Source organism: Durio zibethinus, chromosome 10 (assembly GCF_047325235.1).
Source record: "Durio zibethinus cultivar Kanyao isolate XHJ-2024 chromosome 10, ASM4732523v1, whole genome shotgun sequence".
In the NCBI taxonomy this organism is placed as follows: domain Eukaryota; kingdom Viridiplantae; phylum Streptophyta; class Magnoliopsida; order Malvales; family Malvaceae; genus Durio; species Durio zibethinus.
The window spans coordinates 28,380,028-28,396,291 of record NC_143171.1 but is presented as its reverse complement, the minus strand read 5'-3'; the positions used below and the strand labels follow the sequence as shown (position 1 = coordinate 28,396,291).

General features: G+C 29.6%; 1 protein-coding gene across 1 annotated transcript; it reads left to right on the top strand.

Annotated features, from left to right (window-relative positions):
- Nucleotides 1–5,785: 5,785 nt before the first annotated feature.
- LOC111292869 (uncharacterized) lies at nt 5,786–6,392 on the top strand. The gene has a single exon (XM_022885481.2). The coding sequence runs from the start codon at nt 6,059–6,061 to the stop codon at nt 6,269–6,271; it is 213 nt and encodes a 70-aa protein (XP_022741216.1). The 5' UTR covers nt 5,786–6,058; the 3' UTR covers nt 6,272–6,392.
- The last annotated feature ends 9,872 nt before the right edge of the window (nt 6,393–16,264 follow it).

Genomic DNA, 16,264 nt, shown 5'->3' with positions numbered 1-16,264 from the left:
AAAAATTTTATCATTTGCTTTTTATGAAATTCCAAAGAATCCATTATTTATAATAATAAAATAAAAGTATAAAATAAATTATAGTCTATTTGGTTAATTCACTTTCTATTTCTTAAATAAATAAGAAATTAGATAACCTATACATTTCCTTTCCCTAAGTAATTTAAACTATCTAAACAAAATAATTCCTTTAAACACTTTCCATTTCCTTTAAAATCTCACTTTTTAAACAAGAAAAAACATGTGTTAATAATTGAACCAAATGCTCAGTATTATAATTTATATAATAGTATTAAGAATGCAAGCTTCTAGTTTATTAAGATAAAAATTTTACATTCCTTGTTTTTCTCGTTCAAGTATATATAATCATAAATGAAAAAAAAAAAAAAAGAAGGCAAACATTGTCTTGAATTATACTTTTAGATTCATCAAAGCTCAAGTGTCCTATTTAATCTCGACAAAGAGATTTGGCTTTCACTTAAATAGTAGTATTATTCAACAAACTCGAAACTGATTTTAGTACCAAAATGTTTGAAAAGGTATTCCTTAATTATCCAATTTGGATAACAAATGTTTTAGTGCATATATTTTTTTCGTAATTTTTGGTAATATGGTAAGGGGGTGTCTTTAATTAGGTTTTGTCTAAATCTTATCCCCTCCCTTTAAGATGTGTTTGGTGCATAAAATTATGATAGAATAAGATACAATAATATTATGAGTAGGATTATATTAAATAATATCATCGTATCTTGTATTTAATATATATAAAGATTAAAATAAAATAATTTATTTATTGATCAAAATTATATTTTCTCAAAATTTATACAATTTAAACCATTAATATAATTTTTAAGAATATAGTAGAAAATGTAAGTTCAATCTTATGGATTAAAAATAATCCTCTCCACTTTAAAATATTAAAATTTAAATATTATTATATGATTAAATATAATTTATAGATATATTTATTATTTAAATAAAATCTATCTATTATATAGCTTGATTTATTATCTCATTTCCATTCAATTTATTTTTCAAACAATACTCTATTTTCTCACAGATTTTAGCATTATTTTTTTATTGCTCTTCAATTCTAAGTGAATTTATTTTTTCTTCTCACATGCTTTCGTATTGCTATTGTATTTCTTATGTTCTAAATAAACTAATATTTACTGTTTGCTTGACAGTTCTAGCAAAGAGAAGGTACAATTTTGGGACAACAACTACAGAAGTTGCATAAAAACCATCGGTACATCTTTTTTTCTGAACTTAAAATTTCATTATGTCTTTTGAAAGATATTTTTTATGAAACAAAATTTTAATTGAAATTTCAACTGTATAATCTAGATAACATAGCTGATTTTATCTGATTTTATTTTTTATCAAATTTTAACTAAACACAAATCAGATCAAAATCGATAACCAACCTTAAATCATTATGAAGTCTTAAAATTCAAGTATCTTAAAATCATTGTCGTTATAATGAGTAACGAATAGAGACTGTGTCTTTGCTGTGAAAAAATGACCACTAAAAGACCTAAAAGCTACCAGAATCAAACCTCCGGTACTTGAACGGAGCAAGAAACCTCAACACAGAGAAATCACAAATTTATCCCTTAGCTTAAATGCCTTTTGCCGCATCTTCAGCAATCTCAAGGCGTTTTATCCAACTGCTACCATGTTCCCGCATTAAAGGGCCTACCGTAATTTACAAGGGTGAGCACTCAATTTATATTGCTTTTAACCTAAAAACATTTGAACTTACCATACAGATGTTCTCTAAGAATTCCATTGTGCATGAACTCATAAACAAGCAGACTTTTCCCATCTTCTTGACAATATCTTTCGGATATTTTTTCTTCCTCCAATATTAGTTATCATATATTTTAAAGTTTATTAATTTGTTAATTAAAATTTTTATTTATATTATGATTTGATATTTTAATTATAATATTTATATTTTATATTTTTTGAACATATTAATAATTTAATAATATTAATTTTTATTTTTATTTAAATTTAAATAAAATAAAAATAATTCGTGTATCACACGAGTATCAAGCTAGTTGCTTTTGATTTTGAATTGCATTTGAGATATAAAGGGTTTTTAAGAAAGACCTAAAGGTGATTTGGATTGCGTTTGTGTCCCATACACACCCTAAATGCATTATAAAACCAGTCCAAATGTCCCCAATGGTATTTCAATAGTTCTATCAAATAGCTTATACTCTATATATAGTTAGTTGCTCTTATCTATATCAAGAATTATCCATTTTTCAGCCCTGGTTGCATTATTAGTTAGTAGCAAATAAGGTCTCTAACTCATTAACTAGGGCCTTTTATTTCTGCCAGTCTTTTGGTGATAGACGGCATATACATATTGTGGAAAGTCAAGGTAGAGTTTTTTCATGTGCTGAAAGTTCTTAAAGCCGGTACTATATGAATATGGATGTATTTCATATCAGCTCTCGCGTGGTTAATTAGTTTGGGCTTGCTGCTACTATTCAGCCTGCTAGTATCAAAATGTTTTGGTGATTGATATGAACATGTTTCACATGAATGTAGCAAAATCAGGTATAGTTAAAGAAACTGTACTATAGTAATTAAGAGATGCAACAGTGATCTGGTGCATGTAATTTCTAGGAATAGTGCAGCGAGAAATATCAAGTGAAACATGTCAAGAGTGATATAATCAGGCATAGAGGTGAAAGCAAAACCTACTTCCAATATGAAAAGTTAAAAAAATATCGCAAAGATATAGCAGCAAGTAAAGGAAGAATAATTAATCATGGTAATTCCTAACAAATTATAACTAGGCATTAGCAGTTGTTGAACATTGTTGCTTTTAGTTATATATCTGTTGTTTTTCTACCGACTTATCTGGTGTAATATTGAACAGGAGAAACAACTGAGGCAAGAAAGCAATGGAAAAGAAGGTAATTATATAAGCAAGAATAGGGGGAGTATAGAGTTTACAAAACCTTAGCTTTCTCATCAATTTGATCATCTGAATGAACTGGGTTTGGTTTCTGTCAAAAACTCCAGATTGCAGCAAGAATGGACATGGACAATGGCGAAAACGCAAACCAGTATCCTTATTCTAACAGCTACAAACCTCCCCTTCAAAAGGGCTTCGCTTCATTTGTCCTAGCGATGGAATTATTATGTAGTAAATTTATATATAATATATGTATGTCTACGGCCCCTTCATCCACCTCCCAACAACCGGTCAATAAAACTGCTGATTAAATAATGGCAGTAAATCACCGCGCAAGAAAGAGGGAAATGCTTTTTCTGCCTAGGGGAGGAAAAGTCTTTTAAGTTAAATCTTTACACTGACAAAACTGTTATATATGTGTTGTGTGTCCTTGATACGACTTGTTTATTAATTATACTATTATTATTATATTATAATGTTCATTTCTTAAAACCAACAAGAATTTGAAACATCGTTAAAGTAATTAATTAATTAATTAAAAATTAGTACTAGTGTACCTTATTTTTTTTAAAAAAAAATTTACGAAAAAAGGATCAGTACAATTTGTTTTTTCGTAAAAATTTTTATGTAGTCTAAGAAGCTTATCTTTTCTCCTCCATTTCACCAATAAAACATAAGTAGGGTATGAATGTCTTGAAAACAGAAACGACAAGGCATATCATGTTCCAAATCTTTGGGATCGAACCTTTGTAAGTTGTACCCAACCAAAAAAAGACAAAAAAAAAACTTAAAGAAAAACTGAAAAATATGACAGCAGGAGAGCAGCAATCAAGAGCTATGAAGTATGTTCAATGATAATCCAAATTCTGAAATCTCCTCCTCTTCTTCCCATTCCAATCCCCATCTCACGTGACGCTTCTTCTTCTTCTTCCAGGCACCATATGCACGGGAGCTTCTCCCAGGTTTCTCATAAAGCTTTTGTTTGTTTGTTTCTTGGGATCTCCTTGGCTTAAATGCTGGTTGGTTCTGTCACTTTTGTCATTGGCTTCGTTTTAATGCCTGGGTCATTGGTTTGGTCGTCGTTTTGCACTTTGTTGGTGTCGTTTCAAGTTTGTCTGAGCTTTGGAGGTCGTTCGTTGCTTCCAAGGATGTTCTTTGTAAGTGTACATCATAAATTCTTTCAAATTTTCTGTTTACGAATGAAAATCGTTTTTTATATTTATTTTTTTTTTTTATAATTGCTTAATGGGTTTTCTTGTTTGGAAATAACATGTATGTTTTCCAGCTTGGAGGCTCTCATGAAGCTAGCACAGTTTTGTCTTGACTGCTGGTGGAATGCTAGACGATAAGTTATAATGATCTGGTTCTATGCAGCTTCAAATACCCAAAAAAAAAAAAAAAAAAGCAAAGTTTCCTGATATTTGAAGCCTGGAAAGTTGAAAAGCTAGATTCTAGAAGGATAACTTGGCTGGTTGTTAATGTTCCTTTGTTGAAACTTGACAGTGTATTCTCCTGCCTTTTTAGCTAAGAAAAATACACTCCTGTTTTCAGTTAATGCTCGACATTTTGCCTCTACTCTGAACATTAGAAACCCCTCAATTTACATTTGTTTGATTGGGTTAAAATACCAATTTCTGAGGGCAGTTCTACTAAAGGCTTTTGTATTCTGTGTGTTTTTTCTTAATACTTGGGCTGTAGTATATAAATGTTGATCACTAAAATTAAGATTCTAATAGTTTACCAATGGATCATGATCCATTGCTGGTTTCTAATTGCCCTGTTGTGCCTGCTCTGTGCTGGAAGTTAGTTGAAGACCAAATTGTTGTCAATTAGTACTAATTAATTGGAAAAAGGTCGTTGAGTAACCATAATTTAAGGTTTGGGCTCAATGTAGCCCCTGGAGCCAGTGACAGCAATTGTAATGGCTGAAATGTTTTCTACAAGGACAGAACCCACAGCCGAGAAAACGACTCCTTCCTTACCAGAATTTTTTTTTTTTTCTATAAAACAAAACATTGTTTACTCACACTGCCATGGATAGGGACCAAGGTTGCTAGGAGCTAACTTTGGAATAGCACTGGAATTATATATAGAGTGATTGATTAGGTACTTCGAGTTTTCAATGCTTCTTGGCTTCCTATGTAAGTCTACCAATACAATTTACAAGCATTATTTACAGACAAATAGCCTCTATAAGTCATACTGGGAAGTAAGTGCTTTTCTTATACAGGACATGTTTAGTTTTTTAAAATTTTCACTTTTATCTTGCAGGCATACCACTGCCTTTTCAAATATAGTCATGTTATTTCTCAATCCTTGGGGGTTCTGTCCTAATGACTACATCATCTATGGCAAGATCCTCAATCAATGGCAGGGTTATTGTCAGGCACAAGATTCTAGTTATGTTTAACATCTATCTTTAGTTATTCATTCCTGACTAATAGACACAACAACTCCAAGTAATTCAGTCTCTGGTTGTGTTTTTTTAAATAGAATCATGCGGATCAGAATCATTCAATTTCAGTTGCATGTAAAATAGTTAATAGATAAATAACTGATATTCAAGAATGATGAACTGATGACCCAGGCAATTGTCCTTCAAAATCCTCCTTTACCAAATTGTCTCCCTGTATCAGTTTCCTTAGCCTTTGAAATTTCTTAACCCACATTCCCTTTTACATCCCACACACATTAAGTCACAAGCAAACAAGATTTCCAAGCAAAGGCTCAACTTTACACATGCAGCTGCTTTTCCATTTTTTTCTTTTATTATATCTTTAATAAAGCAATAAAGCAAGCTAAAAGAAGCCTTGAAATGAAACAATTATTATAAGCTAATGGAAGAAAAGAACTTTGTTTCGTTCTCAATAAAGCAAACCCACTAACATTTACATACCTTACCTCCCCTTTAAACTCAATCTCTTCTTTCTCTCTTAAGTTTAGCATCATCCCGCTCCTTCGCCCCCAAGAAAATTGGTTCCATTCCCGACTCCTACTTAATAGAATGTAAACCTCTTCTTTTTCGAATTTGTATCGGAAGAGAAGTTCTCAAACATTCAAAATCTTCGTTTCCAGAGTGAATTAAAGAAGAAAGAAAGAAAGAAAGAAAGAAAGAGAAAAATGAGTGCAGATTGGGGACCGGTCATTGTTGCAGTGGCTTTGTTCATCCTCTTGTCACCAGGGTTGCTGTTCCAGCTACCATCGAGGACTAGAGTGATTGAATTTGGTAACATGTGCACAAGTGGGATAGCCATCCTCGTTCACGCCGTGCTATTCTTCTGCATAATCACTATCTTGATCATTGCAATTGGTATTCACATACATGTTAAGTGATCCAAACTCTTTGGAAAAGGGTAGCTCTTTTTTTTTTTTTTTTCTTTTTCTCTTTGGATCCTTTGAGGGAGCTCATGTTCTACCTTCTTTCTTGTTGTCAGTATAATTGCTATTTTGTTCATTGTTGTTTGGAAGAGAAATCTTGAACTGTGCAATAATGAAGCTATTTCTTGACAAGGTGGTTCAATTTGTATGAAATTTATGATTCTGGCTAAGGTCCTTGATATTCTTTACTTCAATTTGTCTAGTATTTTTGTTTGACATGAGTGAAGCCTTGACTAAACTGACCTATATTTTGCTTAAACTCTAGTTACTCCACTCTGACCTCTCTTTTAACCGATTGAGCAAGTCTTACTCATGATTGTATGGATCTGTAATATATTATTTATTCTGATATAAAAGTTTTATAATTTTATTTCATAAAAAAACACTTTATAAATATGAATTTTAAGTTTTTAATTTATATATTATTGCAATTCTTAGAACATTTCCATATGAAAATAAATTGTCATAAACTCTTCCCTTTCCAGCTTGAAGTTTTCATTAAATCTAATACAAAATACATACTCTCACGTTTAGATTTATAGATCTATCACTAAATATTGACTTGAAGAGTTGTCACCAATTTTTTTTAACTAGATGTGATTGATCACCTTATGAATCTATTCCTTTAAGGAGTTCTTAAGCTTGACAAAGGGTTTCTAAGGAAATAGGTTTGAGTCTACTAACCAGAATAGAATTTGAGAGTACAATTATGTGTGAGAAAGATTATAGAATCTTTACAACGCCCATCAGAAGATGGTACCAACTTAATTTTCGTGTTATCCATTAAACCTTAAAAATCTTACCAAGTAATTAATTATCGAAAATTGTTCTTAATTTACTCCAATACTTTTAACAAAAAATTAAGAAAATTTTCACACCTCAAAAGTGTACAAGAAAACTATTATTTTTCTTGCAGAAGCTCTGTCGTCGAATTATTTAACATTAAACAAGATTTCCAAGAAAAGAAAATGGCAAAATGAGTAAAGAATAATGATTAATATAGATCCCTTTTTTTTCGTAAAAAAATACTCATGCTTTTATACAAGAAAAATTGATACTTTCAACTTTTTCTTAAAGCATTTGAAAGGTTTTTTATTTTAAGAAAAATTGATACTTTCAACCTTAAAAATATTTTTTCTTCAAATTTTAATTTCAAAGAAAATTGATACTTTCAACTTCTCCTTAAATATATATTTTTGAAAATTTTATTTTTAAGAAAAATTAATATTTTCAACTTTTCCTCAAAAATACTTTTTTGAAAAAAAATTTATTTTTTTATTTTTTTGGTTTGAAAATAAACATTAATTATTTTATTAAAACTTTAATTAAATTATTCCACAATTTGGATCAAATTTAGACAGAATTTTACACCTAAAAATTTTATAGAAATTTATCATTTAAAATTTCTATAAATTTCATTATTGGATAATTAATATTTATTCTCAAAATTTTATTTTTATTATTTTTTATTTAATTTAATAGAAAAGAAAAAAAATACTAAAGGAAAAAAAATACATAAATAAAATATTTAAATAAAATAATAAAAAATGCTAAAAAAATCTGAAGGCGGCTCGACTAAGAATTTGAAACGGCTTGGCTACAGAAACAAAAAATGGCTCATGGCCTCAACTTGGAAGATGTAGCTTGGCTCGGCTCCAAGGATTAGCTTGCACGCAGGTTAGCGAATCGGGTCGTGATTGGGTTGAGTTGGCACAAGCAAAAATGCGCGGATCCTGGGGACTTATTAAGGCTAAAACGACGTCATTTTGCAAGGGTATAAAAGGCTGAAACTCGATCTTCCTTCAAATTTTCCTTCCCTTTCTATCTCTTCCTTTTTTTTTTCTCCTCATTCTCTCTAAAAAAAATCTAGATTTCGGTTGAATGTTCTATCAAAATCTAGAAAAATAGGCTGGAAACTGGAAACCCTCATCAAAAAATTCAAAGTTGATTGAAAAATTCATCGAAAAATTAATCGGATTTTGAAATTTTTTCAAAAATTTTTCAAAAAAAAAAAAACCAAAAATTCAAAAAATTTCTAAAAAATATAAAACTATTTTTTATATTCTAGAATCCTTTTTTTGCTTCTATTTTCTTCTGTTTCGTGTGATTTTATAAAGCCTAGAAGTAGTGTTCTAGGAATCCGCTACTGACCAAACTTCCAGAATACCACAATAACACCAAATTTATCTAATAGAAATTGAAACGAACTTTAACTCTGCCACTATCCATTCACAGTAATTTTTTAATTTTTTTATCCCCTCAAAACCAATGATAAATTCAAAAAAATAGATAAATCAAATAAATAAAAAAAATCAAAGATCAGCCCAAAAATAAAACTAGAAGATAATAAAATAAAAATAAAAGAATGGCCAATTGGGCCTGATAACTTGGGCCCTATTGAGCCAAGCCCAATGGACTTGAGCCCTGACCAACTGAACAAGGCTCAAATACGCTTGGACCCGAACCGATTAAGGTATCTATAACTGCTTCACTTTGCACATTTTCTATGAAACAGAAACTGTGAAAAGACGTAGACACCCAAACAAGACTCAACTTGACATTTTTTTTATTTTTAATTAAACAAAGCTCCTTTAGACAGGCACCATAATTTTTGAAAAATAAATTGCTCTTTAACAATCATGTACAGAGGAGTCATAGATCAGACCCAATAAAATTTGTAATGAAGACTCAAAGATTCGCAATCTAAGTTCGAACAGATTCGTAAGAACCTTTCAGCTTCACAAGAATTCGCTGAAATTTAATTTTTAAAACTTTAGTTTCACAAGAATTCAAACTTGCAAGATTTCAAGTACGCAAGAATTCATATTTTCAAGATTCGTATTTGCAAATTGCAAGACTCACATCTAACATTTCTCATTCAAATTTTGGAGATTCACATCCCAAAAGTTCAAAGTTTTTCGTTTGAATTTTGAATGTTCACATTCAATAAATCTTAGAGTTTCACATCTAAGTCCAAAGGTTCTCACTCAAAAATTTATAAATTTGCATCTAAAAATTGGGTTCAAAGCTTTTCGTTTGAATTTTAGAGATTCACATCCAAAAAATCTTAGAGTTTCATATCTAAGTTCAAAGGTTCTCATTTAAAAATTTAGAGATTCGCATCCAAAAGTTGAGTTCAAAGCTTTTTGTTTGAAATTTAGATATTCACATCCAACAGTTCAAAACTTTTCATTAGTTCGAAGATTCACACCAAACAAACTTTAAGGTTTCACATCTCAAAGATTTTCATTTGAATTCGAAGATTCACATTCGATAAATTTTGGGTTTCACACCTCAAATATTTTTATTTGTAATTCAAAAATTCTCATTTGAATTCGAATATTCACACTTGACAAATTTTGAGTTTTACACTTCAAAGATTCTCATTTGTAATTCAAAGATTCTCATTTGAATTCGAAGATTCACATTCGACATATCTCAAAATTCTCATTTAAAATTCAAAAATTTTCATTTAACACTAAATATTCTCATTTGACACTTAAAGTTTCTCATTTAAAATTCAAAGATTCTCATTTGACACTTAAAGATTCTCATTTGAAAATGTCTTAAAGATTCTAATTTAAAACTCAAAGATTCTCACTTGAAAATGTCTTAAAGATTCTCATTTAAGACTCAAAAATTCTCATTTGAAAATTTTTTAAAGATTCTCAATTTTAAAAAAATCAAGATTCTTATCAAAAGATTCATAATTTCTTTTTTAAATGACTTAAAATTTTATACGTCATGATCAAAGATGCAAGTGCAACAATCTGGATTCACACAATAATGTAGATGCCATATCCTAAATCATAATTTCCATGTTTGTTGACTGATGCATGTCCAAACAAAACTTTAAATATTCATCGAATCATGTATATGTACTGTTCAAACGATGAAGCAAACATAATGCATGTAATGCAAATAAATGTCATGAAATTATGATAATATGATTCTCAAGACCCCACCATCTCACATTTCACGAGTTTCATCCACTGATCTCTATTATTTTCATCACTTAACCCCCATTCACAAGCTTCTTAACAGTAACTGTTTCAAAACAAATTATGTCTATTGATCCATATTATTTTCATCGCTTAATCACTATTCATAGATTTCTCAGTACTAGCTATTCTAGAATGAATTGATCATCATCATTTGATCACAATACACAAGTTATATCGATTAATCTATTACCATATTCATTTCTTGATCACATCATCTTTCTAGATTTTTGCCTTTTATTCATCTTGTTGAGCAATCCATCACCATGTTCATCATTTGGCCATCCCATGTGTCTTTTTTTTTTCAAGTTTATGCTATTTATTCATCATTTTTACCTTCGATCATCCTGAATTTTTTTTCAAAAGAATGCAAGAACCTTTTAAGCACATATTCATTCATTCATTATAATTTCAATTCTTGACAAACATAATACAATCATATATTTTCTCGATTCATTCTAAGGATGTGAGAATAAAAGAACATAAGGTGCACTGGGAGAAAAGTAATCAATAGTGAGTTTTGGTACAAAAGCAAATGAATAAAAAAATAAGTTAGATGTATGTCATTGGGAAGAATGAATATTCAGACAATTTTAAACATTAATCCAAGATTCTGTTTTAAGAACTCATTCCATCGAAATCATTTTGAGCTCATCAAACTTTGCCCAACTTTTTAGATGCTTTGATCTTCTATATATTTGAACTGTTCATCCAATGCTCAACTCAGAGATTTTCTACCCAAATTACCCCTTTAAGTTTTCAATTTAAGTCTTCATTTTCTCCCATTTTCATCTTTTTTTTAATTTTTAATTTTTAATTTTTAATTTTTTGTTTTTTTCTCTCTTTTTTTTATTTTTTATTTTTAATTTTTTCTTTCTTTTTTTTTTCTCATCTCTCAACCATTGTTGATATTTCTCACACATTAATCTCTAGAGCAATGTAGCATGATTCCATTGTTTCATCATGAGCATGCCTTTGCCTAACATATAATCATTCAATTCAAGCATTTACACTTGATCTAAATAAATTTTTCAAGATTGTAATATAGGCCATGATGAGGGATCATGAAAGAAATGGATAAAATAAGCTCAATATATGTGTTTAAAAGGTTCAAAACCAAATGATCATTTATTCTCTGATGCAACTTGACATTTTGTCCCATTTCTTATTTCACTACTTTTTTCTTTTTTCCATCTCATTCATCACAAAAAGATTCTCATTACTTTCTCCCAACTTGTTCGTGGTATTTTTTTTCTTTCTTTTTTTTGTTTTTTTTTGTTTTTTTGAGACTTTTACGATCTTTTGCCTCTTTTCTTTTTTTTTTCAAAAAAATTCCCCTAATGGAGAAAGTGATCTTTGATCAAGATTCTTTAGAAAAAAAATCATAATACGCCCAAAAGAGTAGCAATGAATGATTTTTTAAATGATAAAATATAGTCATTTTTCATCTTAAATGTGAATGCTGTCTTTGAAGATCATCTGTTGAACAAAAACATGCTCATGGATCTTCATAAAAGACTATACATCTTCAGACACACGTATTTCACATATGCTAATAACTAGCTTATTTTGTTCAAATAATCTCCTCAGATTAATGTGAATGAGTTCTCAAAATTAAATCCTAGAATTATTGTTAACATCATTGTCTAAACATTCATTGTTTGAAATTCAAAAATGATAATGAAAAATTATGAAAGGTGACAAAGAATGAAATAGTGATTGAATGAAAAAAAATGTAATGAAGTGCATTATCCTTACCTTTTATTAAAATGATAACAAATGAAATCTTATTGCATAAAAGAAATCTTAACATTACTTTTTAAAAAATCTTAAAATGACACGTATCTTCCAACCAACTTTGACATCCTTCTCTAAAATCATGCCTCTATGCAATCAGGTGAAGAATTTTTATTAGCATCTTGCCACATGATTCGTCGAAACTCACTAAGCATTTCTGGATCAAACTTTACATTTTATGTTTAAAAGCAAGGCAAGTCTTAATAGAATGACCCACATTCCCATTATGATAATCACACGTCACATTAGCATCATACCACTTTAGATAAAGTGATTTCAATGGTTCTAGCATAACTGAAGATACCAAGTTATTCTTGATCAATTCTTAAAATAACTCAGTATAGGTCATAGGGATGGAGTCAATATGTGCCTTTTCTTGATTATCCTGAGATCTTCTTAAATCACTCGCTTAGTTGTTAGGCTTTGAAACTATTGTAATGATATGACTAGAATCATATACAGGTACTTGAAAGATTGATTGGTAAGTTAGTAAGTAAGCTGGTTATAAATATGGTTGGTAAGGGTGAGGTAAAATATTATTTACAACAAGATAGTATGGGACATAACCTTATGGTGGATAGGGTTGATATTCCCTGAACTATCTATCAAGGTTCACGACTTGAGCTTCAAGGTCTTTTTTTTTAGCACCTTTTTTGTTTCTCCTCATTTCAACTTACCATTTTTAATAGCATTCTCAATGATTTCGCATGAGATTATCATGTCGACAAAATTTTTTGTAACATTCCCTATCATCTTTTCATAATAGAGAGATTTTAAAAGTGTTAACGAACAATACCGTGATCTCTTTCTCAGTTAATGGAGGCTGTACTTAAAAAGCTATGTCCCTCAATCTCTAGGCATATTCCTTAAATGATTCAGTTGTTTTCTTCTTCATATTCTGTAAAAAAAGGGGAACATGGGCTAAATTTTATAATATGTCGGTACTGACTAATGAAGGCATGGGCCATATCATTCCAAGAATGAATGCAAGTCATATCCAATTAGACATACTATCTAGCAGCAGAGCCCGTGAGGTTGTCTTAGAACACATGCATTAATAGCGTCTCATTATTAGCATTGACAACCATTTTTCGACAGTATATGGTAATATGAGTTTTCGGATGCTTTGTACCATTATACTTCTCAAATTTTGGTATTTTGAATTTTGAAGGAATAACAAGATCCGAGATTAAACAGAGCCCAACAGCATCCACTGAACCATAAGAACCAATGTCTTCTACGACTCGTAATCTCTCATCCAACAAGTTCATCTTTTGTTCAGCTTTTGAGACTTCTAAAGTCTCCTTCTCTTTAGGCTTCAGCTTTTTTTCTAAAATAAGAACTGATATTGGTTCTACTATCTTTTTAGTAAAGACGAGATTTACATAGCTTTGATACTGCCTCGAATTTGAAATTAATGGCATTTCAAGGTATGTGTACCATACATGATAAGTAAATTACTGTGGTGGTAAACCTTGTACGGATTGAGCTTGATGTGATCCAAAATTAAGAGGGTACAATGAGTCATCCTCCTCTTGTGAGGGATGGTCTTATTGGCTGGTATTCTCCTCTACACTCTTTCCCTTATTTAACTTGTTCAAACCCTTCAAAATCCTATTCAACTCTCATTTTAGCTTCTTCTAGGCTTTCTCTATCCTCTCGAGACGATTGAAATTTTCTTATTCCATTTATTTAGCTCGAGCTCTTGTATTGTATTGGTGGGTGAGGTTGCTTAGTGGAGTTATCTTTGAACCTTTAATACCATAATTATGATTAAAAATGTTATGCTGTACTTTATGTATGATATATATGCACGAATGAAATGTACATTTTTATTGATGAAATCTAATATGATAATGATGCAGATGCACAATGTTACATACGACAATAAAAATGATGTATGATAATGCAAATGCACACAGTCAAACAATCAAAATGATTAGATCAACACAACTTATTTTTTCTTATGTCCTAGTTTTGAGGTATATTTATCATTGGGTAGAAAGAACTCTATCTTAGGGTTAGGCACTTCTAAGGTTCACTATATGTGGTTCAAAGCTAAAGTCTAAAGGTTCCTAAACTGCTCATTACATCATTGTCCATCACAAACTAGTAAGGCACCCGAATTCTCACCCATTACAGATGACAAGCGAAAAAAGTTTAATTTAAGTGAGAGTATTTTGCTAGCCATTGCGAAAGCATTAAAATCTTACGAAAGCATAGGTACTTTACTCCCTTCTAAAGGTACGAAGTTTAAGTATAAAACACATGTCATGCACATGCATGTGAATGACATAATTTGCAACATAAATAAATAAAATGAATGGAAAAAAAAGAAAAAAAAATTCTTACAAAAAATTTTATTTTATTAGGTTTTTTTGGATAACACAAATTTATTTACTGGCCTGATTCTCGGCTTATCCCTAGTGGAGTTATCAAACTGTCATAACTTCTAGATTCGTGGACCTATCGCTAGACATTGATTTGAGAAGTCGCCACCAATCTTTTTTTAACTAGGTGTGATTGGTCACCTTATGAATCTATCCCTTTAAAAAGTTCCTAAGATTGACGAAAAGTCCCTAAAAGAATAGGTTCGAATTTACTAATCAAAATGATGTTCGAAAGTATGATTACGTGTGAGAAAAATTATAACACCCTCATAATGTCCATAAGAAGATGGTACCAGCTCAATTTTCGTGTTATCCATTCTTAAAGATCTTATCAAGTAATTAATTATAAAAAATTATTCTTTATTGACTCTAATACTTTTGACAATAAATTAAAAAAAAATTTCACCTCAAGAGTATACAAAAAAATTACTGTTTCCCTTACAGAAGCTCCGTTGTCGGATTATTTAACATTAAACAAGATTTCTAAAAAAAGAAAAAGACAAAATGAGTAAAAAATAATGATTAATATAGATCCCTTTTTTTTGTAAAAAAAAAACATATGATTTTTATACAAAAAAAATTGATACTTTCAACTTTTTTTTAAAAATATTTTTTCTTCAAATTTTATTTTTAAGAAAAAATTGATACTTTCAACTTTTTCTCAAAATAATTTTTTTTTGAAATTTTAATTTCAAGAAAAATTGATACTTTCAACTTTTCCTTAAAAATATTTTTTAAAAATTTTATTTTCAAAAAAAATTAATACTTTTCAATTTTTCCTTAAAAATATTTTTTTTGAAAATTTTATTAATTGATACTTTCAAATTTTCCTCAAAATATTTTTTTTGAAACTTTTTTATTTGTATATTTTCAAGAAAAATTGATACTTTCAACTTTTCCTCAAAAATACTTTTTAAAAAAAAACTTATTTTTTTTATTTTTTCAAAATAAATATTAATTATTGTTATTAAAACTTTATCTAAATTATTAAAACACCACTTGGACCAAATTTAGACAAAATTTCACCCCTAAAAATTTTATAAAAATTTACCATTTGAAATTTTTATAAATTTCATCATTGGATAATTAATATTTCTTCTCAAATTTTTATTTTTATTATTTTTTTATTTTAATTTAATAGAAAAGAAAAAAAATACTAAAGGAAAAAAAATAAATACATAAATAAAATACTTTAATAAAATAATAAAAAAATACCAAAAAAAATCCAAAAGCGGCTCGACTGAGAATTTGAAACTGTTCGACTGCAGAAACAAAAAGCGGCTCGTGGGCTCAGCTAGGAAGATGCGGCTCGGCTCCAAGGACTAGCTAGCACGCGGGTTAACGAATCGGCTCGTGATCAGGTCGGGTTGACCAAAGCAGAAACACGCGGATCTTTGGGACTTATTAACGCTAAAACGACGTCGTTTTGCAGGGGAATAAAAGGCTGAAACCCGATCTTTCTTTAGATTTCCTTTCCCTTTTCTCTCTTTTCCCTTCTTTTTATCCTCATTCTCTCTAAAAAAAACCTAGATTTTGGTTGAATGTTCTACCAAAATCTAGAAAAACAAGAATCTCTCATCGAAAAATTCAAAGTTGGCCAAAAAATTCATTGAAAAATTGATCGGATTCTAAAATTTTTCCAAAAATTTTTCAAAAAAAAAAAACCAAAATTTGAAAAATTCCTAAAAAATATAAAATTGTTTTTTATATTCTAGAACCTTTTTTTTCTTCCATTTTTTTCTATTTCTTGTGATTTTATA

What these genes read in the sequence shown, in the direction of transcription:
- LOC111292869 (XM_022885481.2), top strand. Translation starts at nt 6,059, where the DNA reads ATGAGTGCAGATTGGGGACCGGTCATTGTTGCAGTGGCTTTGTTCATC.